This window comes from Rhea americana, unplaced genomic scaffold (assembly GCF_003343005.1).
Source record: "Rhea americana isolate MKP2758 unplaced genomic scaffold, rheAme1 scaffold_214, whole genome shotgun sequence".
In the NCBI taxonomy this organism is placed as follows: domain Eukaryota; kingdom Metazoa; phylum Chordata; class Aves; order Rheiformes; family Rheidae; genus Rhea; species Rhea americana.
This window is the reverse complement of record NW_028186299.1, coordinates 1,203,957-1,223,577: the sequence shown is the minus strand read 5'-3', so window position 1 is coordinate 1,223,577 and position 19,621 is coordinate 1,203,957. Positions and strand designations below refer to the sequence as shown.

Sequence of the window (19,621 nt, the reverse complement as noted above, 5' to 3'; positions counted from 1 at the left end):
ATATAAAAATGTGCATTCTCAAAATGTGGTAGAAAATTACATATTTTTAATTATATATTTTAATTATTCATTCATAAAAGTTATGAGACAAGTGTGTGTTATGTAAGTCAGCCTAACTAACTTCATGCTGCTCCTGATTAATGTTGACTTTTTTAAATACTTGCCTAGGTGTACTGTTGTCACTTCACCATCTAAAAGTGTCATTGTGAACAAATCTTTTCTTGTTTTGGGATTTTTATACCCCTGTACTATCTTTAGATCCTTTGCTTCTAAAGAAAAACCTACCTTTATGAATATCACACTGAATAAAATACACTTTATTTTTTTGGCTTCTTGTTAGGGAGCAAGACAGTAGTCCAACCGTGTGTGCTCCTAGAATATATTCTTCTGTGTTTAGCTTTTGAGAATTCCTTTGGAAGATCTGATATTTTAAATCATAGAGTTGATTTGTTGACTTATTGATTCTATAGAAAAATATTCTTCTTATGGGGACTCCATACCTAGAGTGATCTTCTTTTCTTATAAATATTTGGAAATGCTGTTTCATCACTGAACAACTAAGCACTTCTGTTCAAGTTCTTGAATACTGTTGTTAGTTAATTTCAAGAACTGGGAATTTTTGAATAAAATCTATCAAAAGGGGAAAAATATTGATATTATACATCTCTTAATTTTCTCCTGGGCAATGTATACTCCTTCCCCTATTTAATGAAGGATATGCATCAACAGAGGGCTCATTATTTCCAAGAGAATATGACTAAAAGTAGTGAAAAGGTCTATATTAAGCAAATTTGAGGGAAGAGGCAGGGATTATATGAAAAAATAGGCAGAAGGATAAACAACATAGGTTCTACTTGCATGCTTTTTATTCTATGATTCCTTGCATTTAACAGATAAGTAAACATGGAAACACTGGACATATCATCTCAAAAAAAAGTTTTTAMTACTTCTTAATTTCTTTGGGTTTTTTAGGGCCTGTGTTATCCAAAGATCTCAGGGGAACAGACTTAGCTATCCTAACTTACTATTCAGCAGCTTTGTTAAATAAATTTTGCTTAGGTTGAGTGGCTGAAGCAACAAGGATATAGACTACAGMGTACCTTGTTCTTAGAAGACTGCAGACAAGAATAATGGCAAGGGCTTTAATTTCTGTCCTTTTAAGTTTTGGGTACCTGAGGAAGTGAAATATGATTAGCGAGATCCTTTCTTTCTATATACTTTTTCATCCTCTGTCTTCCATCCTCCATATACTCTTCCAACATATGGTTTTACACTGATTCTTGAGGAATTTCAGTCTTTTTTGCAGTATCTCCTAAAATTCTGCACTGATCTAAAATAAAAAAGTGTGGGAGTGATGACAGTATTACTGCTTATTATTTTATTACCAAAAGATAACATACTGTCCAACATACAAATTCAACACACTGGAGCTAAGGATTTTAATGTTTGGAGTGTCTTTAATGCATCTATACCTTTAGTTCACACAGAAAATGCCAAGAACAGCTGATACATTTCGACTTTTGTAGGCTCAGTGAATGGAGTCAGTGACTCTTTAGTGCTTAATCCAAAACTTAATAAATACAAAATCACAAACATACTTGCGAAAGCTTAATGTTTGCATTTCCTCTTTTTGTCTTCTTTATGTGCTTTCTTGTTTGTTAAACTGAGGGGGAAATAGTACTTCAAATCTAAAAATAGTGGCTGCAGACAGGTTTGTAGTACTTAAAACACATATATATAGCAATTTGTTTTAAATTTGATTTCTCCACTTTTCACTAATGATTTAGAAAACCAAAAAGTAAAATAAGAYGAAGAATGACACAATTTTTGGATATTAACCTTAGATTAGGTGAACTGGCACTCAGTTCTGACCTTTGGGAAATTCAGTTCTGAGATATTGTAAATACATCAAATACATTAAAATGGCAAATTCTAATTATTGTAATTATTACAGTGATAAATTATAATAATTATAATGATAAATATTTCTAAGATTGAGGAGTTCTCAGCTAACATGTTGATGGAAACTCTTAAATTCCTAACATAGAAAGTAAAATATCTTTAAATATACTCTATGTTTGGCTTTCTAGTGTCATAAACAGTTACATTCCATTACATTTTTTCTTTTTTTTTTTTTTGAATGTTATGACCATAAAATGGATGTCTTGCATAAATAATCTGATGCAAATCTGATCAAAACATACATCAATTCAAATTGTGACCTGTAATAGGAATTAGTATGTTTGGCTTTAGAGCCACAAATGATGTTGCCATGCTATCTGTCTCTCTTTCACTCCTTCTTCTCTTTTCTTTTTTCCTGTAAAATAATTTCAGCATAAGTTTTAAGAACATGTTTTATTCAAATCCTGGTGCAGACATTTCAAAGATTTGATATTCCTCCAGATTACAAGATCTGAAAGAGTACTTTCTCTATAAACCTTACTTCGGAAATACCAGCACTGATTTTGTGTGTGGGAGGTAAATTATTACATACTTGGAAAGTTTCAGAGAAATTAGAATCTTAGCATTTCAGAAGGTTTGTGCATTTTATTTTCACCTTACCTCCCAATGTGGAATATATTTGATCAACTACTGCTTTTGGGTGAATGACAGGAACTTAAGCTGGCATTGTCCYGTAGCAAACTTAATGCATTTTGTCTCTGTCCAAATATTAGCATTAGACAATGGAACATTGATTTGTACAGCACTGAGTAAATGACTGAAAAGTCATTTTACTCTTCCCTATCAAATACGTAAAATGTATTCTTGCACATAGAAGTATCTCCTAATTATTCTTTCTTTTTCTTCAACCTCAGTTGCGTCATTTTGAAGGACAAAATTGATCAAAAATTTACAGACATGAATTCAACACCACAATTTTGATTGCTGACTAACTAAAGCAGTGATCAGGTCATTTTTTCTTTCTTCTATTTTCCTTTTCAATAAAATCCACATTGCCTTTCTCATTCAATGAGGTTAAAGTATATAACCGTAACTGTATGTTTAATTCCAATGTTAAATGGCAGCTTAGTACTTTGAAGAAATAACTTAGTTTTGTGAATATTGCTATGACACTTATGTGCATTAACAGTAGTCTACATAACTCTAAATTTAATGTTTTTAATGATACAAAATCAACCAGTTTAACCAAACAGCAGAATTTTATCTTGTTTTTAGCTTATTCTTTAGACAAGGGAATCTCATTTATTAGAGGGTGGAAACTTTTGTTTAATCGGTGTCCCTACTCTTACTTTTTTTTTTTTTTTTTTTTTTTTTTTTCTTTTTTTTGTCTCATCTCTATGACTTATTTTTAACTGACCGTAGCAACCTATTCTTATAGTACCTTTATTACTCCTCCACTGTTCAATCCCTGTATCTTTCTCCCAAGGAAATCTTTGGGTTCTCTGTCAAGATTCACTGTCTGAATATATGCAGATCAGAACACCTATGAATTAGCAAAAAAAAATGAAATAAACAGCTCCATGTGTGGTGGCTTCCTGTAGACACCTCAGGTGAAACGTGTCTTTAGGCTTGTAAACGAAGTCAGAAAAGTGTTGTATGTAGATAAATGAGAAATACAGTTGTATTTAGGTAAATGTGGAGTAAAGGAAGTGGTAACAGCACAGAAAATTGCCAAAGTTGGATAAAGTGGAAGGAACAGTGTTTAATGCTGCCTTGAAGTTAGTGCCACGAAAGTGAAGCTTATAAAGAAACTCAAAGGGAAATGCACCATGTTCAAAAGAAGAATATAGAAGACCTAAGCAACTGTGCTTTATATGCAATGGTGTTTGCAGTATAGCTGTATGGTCAGATGGTTGCAATGGAAGGGATTAAATAATCAAGAAATATTAAGAGAAAAGCTTCACTGACAGTATTGCAATATGAATATATAGAGAGAACATTAAATGAGATATCTTAAAAATATACTATTGAAGATTAAGTAAGAGCTGGGTTTGCTTTAATGTGAGAAGCAGAACAATTTGAAAACAACCCTTAAACTATTGATAAATACTAATTACTCCTGATAAATGGTAGTGGTAGTGTATTCTGCAGAGCCTAGAACAAGCAAGGAAATAGAAAGGAATGTGTGGGAAAGCCCAAGTATGAAATTATGTTTTCCTTGAATTCGGAGACTGACATTTGTACATTTTCAGTGGTTTAGGAAGCTCGGTGTAAGGATTCAAGTTACGCATAGTCTGATGAAAAGAGGTCAAAGAGATAATACAAAAGGGACAAGCTGAAATGTGGTAAATACTGAAGTGGGGCAGATTAAGTAGATTCTATATTACTGGAACAGATCACTCAGAAATAGAGCATAATATAAAAGATGACAAAGATAGAAATGAAAACAAGTAGAAAAGGGACAACCAAAAAAGCCAGACTGTGGTCTTAAGGCATTTTATTCTTAACTTTTTCAGTGTGATGGATAGCTGGTTTCCAGGAAGGAAGAGTGAGAGTGAAAACGAGGTCACGAATGGTTGCATCATGGAAAGGATATAATTATTAGAGCATATAGTATGAGTGTATTTAAGAAGAAGATGGGGCTGGCAGGTTTTACAGGTCATCACCTGATGCTTTCTTCTGAGAAAATTCTAACTAATCTTTTACTCATCTTGCACTGACTCAGATACTGTTTTAAATATTTCTCTCTATTTCATTCATTCTGATCCTAGAGGTGCAAAATGATTTTGTCAAAACTTACTCAAACTGATTAACATGTTAATTAACTACAATTAACATCTCATAACAAGGTGGGTTTTGTTTTGTTTGCTTTGATTTGGTTTGGTTTCTTTAAGTACATTGGTATGTATTTGCTTGAGCTATTTGAAAAATCCAAATAACCTGAGTTGTACATAAAGAAACATCACATCTAGAGATGTGATAATATTAAGTAAAGAAAACTCTGCATCAGTAATTGCCACACTATGCTACCAGCTGTCTGGAAGTCTTATGTATATTCCTGCCATATTCATTGAATACTTGTAAGCATGCTAAAAACCATTCCAAATACCATTCTTTTGCCAAAAAAAAAAAATGTCTTGGGCATGCAGTGACTGCTATATAATACTTAGATGTATTTAGTTACTTCTGACAAAATAGACTCCTGACAAATCACAGAATCACAGAATAGTTGAGGTTGGAAGAGCCCTCTGAAGACCATCCAATCCAAACCCCCTGTTCAAGAGCACATTGACACATTATTATTATTGACACATAGAGCACATTGGACAGGATTACATTCAGGCCAGGTGCTTTTTTTTTTTTTTTTTTTTTTTCCCCGAAGAAGAGAAAAAAATGCTCTAATTTCTCTTGCATTCTACTATGTTTTTTTTTTTTTTTTTTTTTTTTTCTGGTCTATTCCCAAATTTTCCAGTTTCTTGCCTGGGTATCAATACGTTGTTACTCATGTTGTTCTTGCTTTCTGTTCTGCCTGTAGTAGATTATAACAGAAATAATGTCATTTTGTTTGTTGGACTTTAGGTTTTGAATTTTGATTCTTTTTATTAATGTACATTAAAACAACTTTATAGATGACACAGGAGAAATTATAAAAATCCTCATGGGGTATATATAATTTTAATATTTATTCAGAGTATGTTTTTATAGGGTTTGTACACACAGAGACACACACACGTTTTGAATATATATTACTAGRCAGTAATATATACCAGAATACTGGCAGATAAGAAAAAATTCAATGAATTAATAGCTTTTACATGAATTTTATATCCAAGCTCAGCTGCTTAGTTCTTATATTTAGAGCACCACTTCCAGAATACATATTGAGAAAATTAACTCTGGTCACAGATTTTTTATATTAAGAAAGGAAAACTTAGACTGCTGAAGAAATTCCAAGCCCTCCTTTTACATTGTAGGTCTTAGTATTCTTAGTCTCTGACTTTATTTGTGTTATATTTTGTATGAAGCAAGTTTTGAAGTGAATTGAACTGTAAAAGGTTGACTACAATATAAGCTTCTTCACATTCTCTGTTTCAAGAAATATATGTCARCTTAGAACTTTGATTTTCCTATCTACAAGTAGATTTGAACAAAATCACTGTGTTTGATTGAGTTCCTGAGCATCTCTGTACATAAATCAGCAAAGTGTTCAGTAGCTAACTGTGATTCAGAATAATCAGAACTGATATTTGCTGGGCATAGACTCTACAAAAATGAAATTCAGAAACTGAAACATTGCTCTGAATGTAGGCAATTGTATAGCCATCTTCCTTCTTTTGTATAATGCCTTGCAGTTAAGAACATTTGCCTTGGCAGAGGAAAACATGGGTTTGAGGTACTCTTTAGCCTGCTGGGATTTGATTCTCCAGTTCTACAATCCAGGCTATTTTCTTTGGGTGTGTTTCAATCCACTTTTTAAAGCTGACCTCTACAGCCAAGGGCATAAGATGCATCAGTCTTGAAGAAAAACCTCAGAGAATACAACTGACTCATTCTAGAAGTTAAGGCACTTCACCAGAAGTAATCCATATATTCTTATCCCTTCTCCTTTAGCTAACTTTAACAAACAGAAATAACATTAATATTTTAAACTGAAAATGACCTGCTCCTTCAGCATATGCCCAGCAAACAGAGTCTGACAGACTGAGAATAATATTTTTATATATCCTTAAAGTCCCTTAGCCATAAAATAAACAGGTAAAATTCTCAGCAAAGGCAAGTTCTTATGAGTCTGCACATTGAACTAAGAAAAGAATATATTATTTTGCTAAAATATTAAATTCCAGGCACATTTCAGGTACCTGAGAAAATTAAGGTGGGTCTTTGAATAAGTTCTCTCTACTTAGATGCCAAAATTCTCTAGGGAAATGACAGTAAGTGCCTCAAAAAACTTTGTTGAATCTGCTTAAGTGTGCAGGTTGTGGGTGGATGATTATTTGGCAACACCTAAAACTCATTACTATATTAATACCAAATGTAAGTGTATTCTAATCTTAAAACATTAAAGTGTGCATGTCATGTAAGAAAAAGTTGAAAAGATTGAAATCTTAGAAGTGATAATCTAATGAGTGTATGATACTTTAAATACTTCTGAGATTAATTTGGTTTTCTATAGGATTGTGCCTTCTTTGATGTGTTCCTTTTTTCTTTGATATCCATGAGTTGTCTGGGTTTAACAATTAAAGATTATAGGTCTGATCCATTTCAAAGATGCAGAATGCTTACAGCTCTTAAGAACTTCTGTGGAATCTGTGAGTGTTAGTACTCGTACAAAATCAGGTCCAGGTTTTAAAAAACCCAGAGCCCTAATTTAGGAAAGCTATCAAGCAAATGCATGTTAATGATGCTGATATACTATATCCTGAAACACATGATGTTCATAACTGGAATAAGAAAGGGAATATGCTGTGATTTAAATGTATTATTAATTAATTTTAATATAGTATTTTTCATCAGAATTAAAAAGAGAGATATTGCTATTAAAATGTGAGACTATTGATATGTCCCAAATAAGAAAATAGAATACAGTTTTCTCAGCATTATTAAACAAATCAGTGAACAACATGTACATACTTGAGAAAAAGCCACTATTAACAATGRTATGGAACAGGAAAACTGTTTAATGGCATAGATGATTTTAAGAAAAAAAAAGATCTGTTTCATTTTGTGCACTTATGTATTTATCTTGATCTCTTCCTCATTTTCAATAATGATACGCTTCTGCGTTTAATAATGCTGAGAAAACTGTATTCTACGTTATGTTTCCAAAATTGTTGTTAATAATGCACTTTAGCAAAAGTCAGAAATTCAAAATACAACTAAAGTGCATTATTAACAACAATTTTGGAAACATAACTTGCCAAGTTAAAAGTAATTTCTTTTTATTACAAGTTTTAACATAGCTTATTGCATATGCAACCTCTTTTGACCAAACCCACGTATTAAGATGTAAAGTTCTGACAGTGGTTTTAAATCCCTACATTGATTTCCTTTTTAATCGAGGAAAAGGGTATAAAGTTATTAGTTAATACATAATTGTCACTGATCCTTTTACTGGGGAGAAACAGTTCTTCTGAAAATGATGGGTGAGAGAGATGGGACCAGCTTTTCTGTAAATATGAGCATGCTCAGCTCATTGGAGAGCATAGGCTAAAAGGTAGAAGGTCCTGTCTCCAAGACTGTCTTATGAAGTTATGTGGAATATTTCTTACTCCTGTTMTATAGATCAGTGTCTTCTTCATGTGAAGCATTATGAGAGTACCAGAGTAGTTGCAAATGTAGAACCTGTCACTTTTCAAGATTTAAAGGTCAGAAACCTGTGCTCCTGAATTAGGAATAGATGAAAAGAATATCATAAACTTAGAAGAAGAAATGGCTCCCACTTTAATCAAGGAAAAGGTGGCCAGTTCTGTAATTAACATTATTTATATTTTAATGATTCAGTAATGATTCAGTAGTTGACCACTTGTACTTTTTATTCAGGCCTCACAACCTCATTTCAGAAGACAYGATGACTCTCCATCCAAGCTTTTAATTTTTTGTCTTCTGAAAAGTGTATACAGTGGTTGGGAGGGACAGGAGAGTTCTTTACATCAACTGAGGACAGATTTCTCTGCCTAATTTTTAGGCTGTCAATTACTAGCAAGAGACTATGCTATAGTCTCATATATATGATGATATTCTGGACTGAGAAGCCTGCCTAATTTTAATAGGTTAATAATGTGTTAGGCAGCTAAACACGTTCAGCCTAAGGAATAGATTTGAATTGAATAGGAATTCTCTATACCCAGATAAATGGGGGCACAACCAAAAGCATTTAAAATTATGAGAAAAGAAGCCATGATACCTTAACAATATTCCCTTAAAGTAAAATTGGTAAAATTGAAGTGAGGGGCTGGACAACAAAAACTACATTTCACAAYTTATACCAAGGAAATTATAATATTTGCAGAAGAAAAAGTTTAAAAAATACTACAGATAATTTTAAAAACCTGTGACAAAGTTGAGTTTGCGAATAGCCTGTGACTACAGCTTATATTGTCAAAAACATTAATGAAGATTAAGGCTTAAAATAAAGAGTGTGAGGAAACCATTCACCTCAGAGGCAGTGCTAGTTCCCCCAATACAGTTATGGATAGTTAAATCATTAATAGTGGACAAACAGACTCAGTAAAAAGTAGAGTGACTTCTGTGGTTCAACTGTAAAATAATTTTGTAAAGGACAGGTAAGCTACTGCGGTTTACTAAGCAGCTTCTAGTAGTGGCTGAATTCCAGTAAAAAGTTTCAGTAAGAGAAAGGAAAGTCCACAAGGACAAAAAGAATAGACAGTAAGAGGGAAGATAATTCCAAGTATGAAATGTGATTAGAGAGAAAAGCAAAATTACAGAAGTTTTTTTATGTCTCATAAAAGCCAAGTCAAAGGTGCCAAAAAGACATCACCTATAAAATGAATATATAAGAGTAGAAAACAAGAATGGTTACTCTACCCTTGTTACTGTCTCTGTGTCACAGTAATGATTCCTCTGCAAAGTCTTCCARTTTTCTGGCATGTTCTTTCTCATGCTTCAAAATATATCTGATATCCACCAGAACAGTCTCCAGAACCGAAGACTCTCCCAGATCTCACAGTTTTTGTCATAGTGTCAGTATTCTGTCCTCTATCTTTGGCTCTCTTTCATAGTCCAAAAGTATGTACTGATTAGTGATATTAATGTATGCAATTACTTTGAAATCCAATGTCACAAACTGCAATTAAAGTGTCTTCATAAATTCTGTTACTGAAAGATAGATCAGAAGAATAGGAGTGCCATGTGTCCACTCTTAAATACAATGATGAATTTTTTATCTCATTGACTGGTAAATAGAATTATAAATATAAATTAATGTGTATTTTTAGGCATAGAGATAGTATATTTTAATAGCATTTCAATGTTTGGAGGTTCTATAACAAGTAATTTATATTTAATATATATTTCCAGTATGAAAAAGTAACATTATGAAGAAGAATCTTCTTTCTCAAAAAATACTTTTATTCAGAAGACAAATATTTAAACTTAAAGAAAATAAACTATATAATTCAAAATTAATTTAAAATAACTTCCTAAATATATCAGAAAAATAAAATAATTCACATTTTTTCAGCTTTTTAAATGAGATAATTGACTTTTATATGATGCAGTATGCTCAAAATTTATCCAGAGAATCTTTCACAAACTTTTGTTTTAAAATAATAATGAAAGACAAGAATATCTTTTTCCTCTCCAGATAAGAGAGAAGAATTTTCTCGGATGGATACTGCTTTAAATGATAAATTACTACGGAGAAAAGACTTTACATACCAATGGCTTCATACACAGGTTTGGGATTATGAAGCAGACAGTTCCAGAAATATGAAGTGGTGAGGTCATCTCCTTTAAATTAGATTTTTTTTATTGTAAATGTATCTTGTAAAATGAAACCTAGGTTAATTGTCTTAAAGCAAACATGATTTTGGAGCTAGCAGCCAATATACCAGGTTTCCAGGTCCCTTTAGAACTGGTTTAATCATTGTATAGATGCTTCTTCCACAGTGATAATGTACGGCTGTGCAATGCAAAATTTATGAATATTTGCATAACTTTACACTAGCAAGACAATGGTTTCTATATTATAAAGAGCATAGAAAAAAAGTACCTATTGTTCATATGTTGTATAGCTGCCTTGGTGTGTAATATGATTTTATGTAATTAGATAAACTGTAACATTATCTATCTTGTTAAATTTGATTAAGAAATTAAAAGGGAAAAAAAGAAAGCCAACACTTTTTTAAATAGATAGTATGAATTTATATTTTATTTTCAAAGCATAGACCCTACTCTTATATCTCTATCGTATTTTTTAGAAAATGTTCTAAAAACCCTCATTTTGCAGTAACTTGATTTTGGATGTTAAACAGGTAAAATCTCAGTGCAGTTAAATAAAAGGTTAATTTTATTCTCTAAACTAATATGAATGCATAGTCAGTAAATGTTGGTTGTAAATGCAGTGTAAGCCATTAATATCTTATTGAAGTCGTTAGTCGTCACAATGCTAAGCACCTGTAATGAAGCTGAACAATGTGTCAACAGGCAATGAAYTTAGTGTTAGTGTCTTAGATATATTTCTATGAAAATAAAATTAATTTGTGGATTGCATATTGTTATGTTTTATATGGAAAAATATTCTACATTTCAAAATTGTATCAATAACTGGAGGAAGTATATTGCAGCAAATGTTCCTTAGAAAATCTTTATCTGTCAGTTGTGTCAAATAATAGTGAAACATTCCAAATGGTATTTTTTTAAGGTGATTGTCATGGATTTTAATTTGAATGAAAATACTGCAAGAGAACATATAATATTTGAAAGTTAGAAAACGTGGTACGTTATAAAAGAATCTTTAAGATAATTTTACCAAGCTTCTGCAGATATGTGCAATGCACTGAAAGCTGTAATGACATGTGTTAAGATCTCACCTATGCAAGTAGCAAGACCTCCATTATCAGAACAGCTGATAAACTTATCTAACTGGAAATAGTTTTATTCCTACATAAAATAGTGAGTCAACTTATTTGATAGTATCTGATAACTATGAGCCTGAGTTATAGTCCCAGTAAGTTAATGGAAGCTCTTTCATCCCTTTTCCATGAGTCAAGACCTGGGTAAAATTTATGTCAGTACATACAAATATGCATGTATTTTTATATTTATTGACATCTACAATTTGAAAATAGTGTTTTTAACACTAATTAATTAATAAACAATATTCATTATTCTAATACTTTAAAACAAATCTTAACTGTGGGCTTATTTTAAATAGTCCTAATTAGCTGCCTTTGAGCAGAAGCATTTCTAGAAAAAGATTCTGTATATTTTAATGAACCCAGTATAGTGAAGTTTATTGAAATTTCCATTCTATATTTTTCACAGCAATCATTTTTTGCCTGTGTTAGATCCTGCGATATGCAATGGTAGACGTGTACAGCTTGTGGTAAGAACTTGTTTTTGTGTAGAATTTTGCAGAATTCAGCTAAGCCTTGATCATGTTTTCAAATGTATACTTAGTACAAAAACAAGCAGGAGCTTTCTTTAATTGAATATAATTCTTTAATGTTGTCTTTATTTGACAATCAAATCAACCATTGATGGGGATCAGAGGAAATTTATGGACAGAAGAACCCATATTTATGTGTAAGGCATCGATTTCAAATCTGGTACTGGTTTTTGTTTTTAGGACATCAAACGTTACGGGGTGTTTTTTAAAACTTGCACTGAACCTTTAAAAAAGCATTTGAAAAAGGAACTTCAGCAGCAATTACATTATTGACTGAGAACACATATAGAGTTTTTAAAAAATCTATATTTTCTGAAATGTATAATTCTACAGTTTGGTGGGAGRGGGAATATAAGCCATTTAACAATCTGAAGTTTTTCAGGATTTAAAGATTGTGTCAGAAATATCCCAAAGTTCTTATGATGGTGATTCATGTAGCGATGCCTGTAGGCCCACTTATTTCATATATGACTTGACATCTGATACCAAATTAGTAATATTCTTGCTGATATAATTATGTATGGTTAAAAAAAAGTGCAAAAACTTACAAACTACACCTAATTTAGCCTTATAAAAATTTTTAGTTATGACTGATCTGTATTTTCATTTGAATGTATACAGTGGGTACTTAATACTATTGCAATTGTCTACATATTTACATATTCCATGTGCCTATCTCTAGCTGAAGAAAAATTTAAATACACTAAGACTGCATTTTGTAGCAGTTATATAGATACAATGTTTTCAGTTTTGGATTTCAGTAGACAGTGAATGTAACACATTTCAGCATATGTGTATACGTATGTATAGATAAATATATATATATATATATATATATATACACACTCTGTGTTTTTATAAAGTATGACTACAGGTTTTTGTTGTTGTATTTGTTTACATTTCTCATTATTGAAAAAATATATTTGCTGAAATAATTGCTAAAATAATTTTACAAACTGATGAGAATATGAAGTTATTGCATTGAATTACAAAGGGTCACTTAAGCTAAATTTGTTTAGAGAAAATCATGACTTTCCATCCCCCAAGCCCTCCAAAAAAAGAGACATATTTTTCAATATTTCAGACTTCAAGTCTGGATGAAGAACAGGAACAAAGTCATAGATTTTTATCCAAAATATAGTATGTTACCTAAAAGAGTTTTACACAGTTAGATAATCCCYCTCCTGATAAAATTATATATCCAGTTATGTATCTTGAGCATCTGGGTACTTTCTATCTTCTTCATTCCTTAGTTTCACCACCTATGCAATAGATACAAAAATGGGTGATCTCTTGATAAAACATTTCTAAAATTCATTCCTGAAAAAGTGCTGTTAGAAGGTACTGTTCTTATTTTCTTGAAGTCAACTTTTGTCTAAGATTTTTCTTTGGAGCATGCTGTATGACCAATTCTTAGGTTTCTTTTAAAGTTGAGTATCTGCAGTCATGAACTAGGCTACTGTCTGGGTTTTGATGCAGCAGCCTGAGTAGTTGTTTGTTAGGTAGAGTCTAAAACAGTAATTGTTCTAATTTGAGCAAATCATAATCTAATAATATTATCTAGAAATACATATTATGTAATTATCAGTAAACATATGTGCATAGGTAGATTGTGAGTGATATACAATAAGCAGTTTTGTCCACAAAATACTGCAGCAATCCCACAACAGTATTATGTGGTGTGCCCACATAACTGGCAGTGTTACAGGATTGTCACAGCTTGCGCCACATAATTACATAGCTGTTCCACATGAACCTAATACTGAGAAAAATGCAATGGAAGATCAGATAATAGAAAAAGGAATAAAATATATCTCTACTATGGACTGCAATATTATGTAGTCAATGAAATGTGGTTTGTACGCATAAATCGCTGGAGAACTATATTTTTAAAATGTATATTTGGTTTCTTACATTTTGACTGATGAAATGTGAACATACTCCTGATGCTTTTGCAAAGTAATTCAGCTAAAAACTATAAAAAAAATAAGTTAACATTTTGCAATAATCAATATCAAAAAGCAGGAAAATCTCTGGCAATCAGAAAGGGGAAAATATGCATTCAAAGAAAAAAAATGGAACAGGAAAACATTTCTTGGCAGTTCTAGCAAAAATACTTTAGTAATGTATCATRTACTCATTTGTAGAGTTTTCTGGTGCATAATAAAATCCTTGATTTSTACTGGTTATGTATTTATTTCCTTATCTTCATTTGAAAATGAGTTTCCAAAAACCTGTATTCTGACAGTGCTAGRTTAATATGGTTTTCTAAATTATGCACATTCCAAGAATTGAAGACTTTCATTTTAGCTGATATGTGATGGTATTTTAATAGTTGCATATTAACAGTACAGTTTCAGCCCTTCTGATTGGGGAATGAACCGTGTTTACAAACCTGCATTAAGTCTAAGACCTTAAKTGGTTAATCTTGATAATTTTGCTTAATGCTACAGCGTAAGTGCTTAGGAAGACATGCTGACTCGGCTGAAGCTGAGTATTTTAAATTAAATATAATTTTGCTGAATGACAGGTATATTTCCTTTAAGATACCTAAGTTGTTAACCACTTCATTACTGATCAGCATCTCCAAATCATKAAGCAATAGTTTGAATTTGAAAACATTTTTTACATTCAGAAGGTAACAAAACAATTCAGCATAGGAATAGACAAGTATTCAGATTCAGATTTGCATTTGAGGCGAACATTGCTGCTAAATGACATTAATTTCCAATTAATTAGAAAAAATAATAAAGCTAAGGGCAAAATAACCAAAGAGCTAAATATAGTGATCGCTACAGATGAAGGTCCAAGACTGCACTCTTTAAAGAAGTGTACTAGTATTATAAACTACTTCCAATGTTTTTTGGCTCTAATCTCAAAGGAAAAGCTTTAATTTGCTTCAGAGGGCTTTCACTCAGGTTTTTTATAAACTTGAAATTAAATTTTCTCCAGTAACTAATACAACTTTAAATATTACTTTGACTATAATTGTGTGGAAACAATGTTCTTTATTTGAATGAATATAACAAATATTTTTAAGTCAGAAAATCAGACAGACCTACTGAAATCTAGCATACGATACAGTATAATTTTGTCTGCAAGATGATGAATCTTCAGAATCTATGATGGTARGAATTGGATAATACTTCTATAGAAAAGATTGTTGTGTAAAATATGGCCTTCTGTGTCTTTGGAAATTGTGACATTAGAAAAATTTTTGCTCTTTTGAGAAAAGATTGGATGGAAATAYGAATTATTTAACCAATTCCTTTGTTTTGAATTTCTCTGAGCATCACAGTGATTGCATTATTTCTACTAGAGAAAGACTAGCTCTATATTTAAAGACTTTGAGCAAACTTAAATGGACTGTAAATAAGAAGGCTGAAAATAAGTAGAACTGGTGAGACAAAACTGTCACTCCTTTCAAATTTTTTTTAATATTGCCTTGGAAGAGAAAATAGATTATTAAAGTTAACAGCAATAATAGAGCCTGCAATCTGTGCAAAACAAAACTTTAAAAACATGGTCATTAAACATAAAAAGCAGGCATCAGGAAACAAGGGATAAACTTTCTGTGCTGACACAAATGGTACACAGTCACTAAGGAAGAGCATAAACAAAACCGCTGTATCTTTGGAGCTGGTGATTTGAAAATGACATGAACTTTTAAATGAATTTTACATTAAACAGTGACTGGAAAAACGCAAAGAAATGAAACAGGTCTCCATTTCATCTGAGTCCCCTAAGTGAAATTGGACTACAAAGCAATCTTCCTGCTTGTCTGCAGTGGTGCATTGCTTCTCCTGGTACAAGGAGCCACTACGAACAGGAAGTCTGGAGATCGTCTCCTCCAGAGTAGCCTCCAACTTTCTGGTAATGGCATTTTCCTGAGAAAAGGGAGCAGCAGGCTTTGACTGCTTGAGGAAGGCTTTTGATTCCTGGTTGAGCAGTCTAGCTGCTAGGATATTAAATAAAATAATGTCTCAGTGACATTACYACCAGCATTGCTTGTTCTTTTTTTTTCTTCTTCTTCTTTTCTTTTTTCTTTTTGTAAAAAAAGTGATCTTAGCTAGACACCAGGATTATGAAAGGAATTTGGGGCTTTTCATCCCAAGTAGAGGGAGGACTTGTTCTGCATCTTGGACTCCACTTCTGAAGTTCCAGAGACTAGACAATTTAAATATACCCCTACRTTCAGTACTTCCAGCTGATTAGCTCTATGCAGGGGGTTTTGTAGATTGCTCTTCTGCAAAGCTTTATTTTTCCCCATGACTGTGACCAGCCCTCAGTATCTAATCAACAGTATAGTTAGATAGCTGCTTCTGGTGTTGAATAGCTTTTCATTTCAAGGTAAGGGAGCTCTTGCTGAGCAAATATGAAGTAATTTCTACAAAAATAACAATCTGCCATTTACAGTGTGTGGTATCTTCCAGGTCAGTCTTTCTAGCCTTTACCCTAACACTTTCACAAAATCTGGACACATTGCTAAAATGAAAGATGTTTTTCACTTCTATTCTGAGATAATAAGTTCAGGTAAAACGCCTAATGCCAAAATGTACCACCACAGCATATTAGAARATTATAATTAATGTAATGCTTTTACCTAAAGCATAATTTAAATGCTTTCTGATGGATATGGTTAAGTAGTGAACAACAAAAAGATTAAATTACTTACTGGATCCTTGACTGATTGAACTGATACGTGTCCTGGATAAAACATAAATATTGCAGAAAATAATCCAATATGACATCTCTGGCATTCAACTATAGCTTAAATTATAGACTGGTCAGTAAATGATCTTAAGCTGTTTAAGGTTTCATCAGCTGTCTGCAAGATTGATTTTCTTCAAAATTACTGTACTAAAATGTTTTCTTTTGTTGTTGCACTGACTCAGATCACAAACCACAATTTTGAAATCGGCTCTTATTTACAAAAATGCTTTGACATAGTGCATTTGTTCAGCCTAAGCAACAATRAAGGATTGTGGTATCATTTTGAAGAAGGTTGTTTGACAGACCCTGTTTGTTTATTTGGGGTAATGTGAGCTGCATTCAGAAAATGTTATATTTTGTTTCATGATTGTGTACATTCTCTCCCACTGCTCCCAGGCAAGCCCTGTAAGCAGAGAAGACACGGATTTAGACCTTGTTTCCATGACCAGTGGAAGTGCTTTGACTCAGGACAGAGAAAAAAATAATCAGCCACACAGACATTCAGCAAGATCGCCAAGTAAGTTGTGGGGTTTTTCAGTATCGGTTTTAAAGATCACTAAAATGCTTTGGTGGAACTGAGTGTACTTGGAATCCCTAATAACACGTGCTACCTCTTTTGCGGTTTCTTTCTTATCTGAAATCTTTCCATACATTTTCTACAGTTCTGTTTAGAAACTACATCATTAATACCTTTATTATTTTATTAATTATCTGGTTTTTTTCTTGTAATTTTAACCCACAGGAGATCCCTTGTGATGTATATTAAATCTTCTGATGGTTGATTTTTTACAAGATTATTATTTTTCCCCTCTCTTAATTATAAAACAGAATATTTTACTCTAAAAGCATTTTTTTATGTTCTCTCTCCACATTTTACCAAAAGAAATTTCTAAAATACATCTTTCATTAACAGAATACCAGAAGAGATATCCGAATCAAGCCACAGATTTCAATCATGTTGATTACAAAGCATGATGTAGTACATTTTTACTATGAACTTATTTACTTTAACTCAGCAGCAGAGAATCCTTTTTAAGCAGTATGTTGYTACCACTCTTTAATATCATATAAATTAACAAAAGAATGTGTATATGAAAAAATGAAAAGCTCATATAAAGGTAGCATTTTAACTTACATGTTGTATTTTGTGTAATCTTCCTCAGGAAAATTTTAACATATTTATAGTATTATACACTATATTTTGTATGTCATTTTTATATAAAATGGATTTTGCAAATAAATACAACTTCAAAACTACAAAATGTACATTCTTAAAAATATATGCAGTGTTAAATAACAGGCAAAATTATTTAAACTCTTAAAACTATAGAAGCAGTGAATTTTCTTGAAATGCTTTATGTCAAAATAGAAAACAGGTTATTTGACAAATAGTGTATAATTACTAGGTCTGCTTATTTTGATTAGAATTATATGTGTACTGACTTTACAGTTTAAATTAAAATTGAATTAAAATTTAAGTATATATAAAATGCATAAAAATATTTATCTCCATTTCATGACATATTTTTAAAAGACTTTTTTTAATAAAGAATTATTTGTATTATTTTAGTCCACCACAGTAAAAGTGAATACAGTGTTGTCAGTGCTTATTCACCTAATTCTTATTCCTAAAATTAAGTTAGATAAAGGCTGAAGTCCTAGTATAAGGTAGATGCATCCATGAAGAGAGAATATGATTCTTTCTGCCTGTGTACTATCTTAGAAAGGAATGAATTGCATCCTGAACGTTCCTGTTTCTCTCCATTGGCTGCTGATGAAGTCCCACCATTTAAATTAAATTATTCAGTTCCCGAATTTAGGTGAAACAGATCTGAGCTACTAATGTCAATGGCAAAATTTTCATTGTATTCATATATTCAGAATAGGATGAATGCATAAATCTTGAATAATTAAGTTAAATAGCGTATGTTACATTAATATCAACATATAATTGCTGTCTGTATTGTAACCTACACTACACTGCCACTGAGAAAAATAAACAAGAATAAGCTCTTTCTTTGGAGATGGCCCTGTAAGACTTGCCCTAGTAAGAMGCTCGAGTATGGTGAAGAAAACAAGTGCTATTGTATTATACCTTTATAAAGAAGAGAATAGAAAAGGACCAGGAAAGAACAATCAATGGGAATATTCATATGTGTGAGAGACAGAGAGAGGGTTTACTGTGTCTAGTAATATATATATATTACAGCAAAATACATATCTGCTATAGCACATTTACACATTCATTCTCTTTTCAGTGGTACAGAAACTCAGGGGAAAAAAAAGGTTCAAAGTAATGTCTTATGTTTTTCTATACATGTTTCTACATGTGCATCTATAAAAAGTTATTCATTATGACTTTCAGAAGATTAAACAGTGGTGATACATTAAATTGTAATGCATGTTATATTTAAAACTAAACCTCACCATTATCTGTATAGAATTTATATTCAGTATATAGATATGCCTATCTTATTGGGTCAGGTTGCCAAATACTGTTGTTTTTCAATAATTTACAGTAAATTAACTCTGTGGTATCCTTGCTTTGAAAACATCAGACTTTTTCATTTATATTTTGACATTAAAATTGTATTTATTGTAAGATATTTCCTATTCTATAATCTGTCTTGGTTTTGCATTCTGAAATATTTAATGAAGAGTCGTAGAAACTATTTTAAAGATTCAGTAGATGTATTTTAAATTTGTATTACAGAATGGCTTAGAAAAGAAACTATGACCTTGGAGGTGGCCTCATTTGAATTACTTGTGAAATCAAGTCCTTGTACCCCTTTTTCAGGACAATTCAAACTCARTAATATGGCAAGTTTTAATTAATAGCACTCTACTAAGTTTGATTTGCAGTTTCTATAACCCTAA

General features: G+C 31.8%; 1 protein-coding gene across 2 annotated transcripts in view; it reads left to right on the top strand.

Annotated features, from left to right (window-relative positions):
* Positions 1 to 19,621, top strand: part of LRRIQ1 (leucine rich repeats and IQ motif containing 1) — a 119,688-nt gene that overhangs the window by 87,772 nt on the left and 12,295 nt on the right. For both annotated transcript variants that reach the window (XM_085304960.1, XM_085304959.1), the window contains exons 23-25: positions 10,226 to 10,358; positions 11,908 to 11,968; positions 17,141 to 17,261. In XM_085304960.1, the coding sequence (XP_085161086.1) occupies positions 10,226 to 10,358; positions 11,908 to 11,968; positions 17,141 to 17,261 (315 nt within the window). The remainder of the gene's footprint in view (positions 1 to 10,225; positions 10,359 to 11,907; positions 11,969 to 17,140; positions 17,262 to 19,621) is intronic.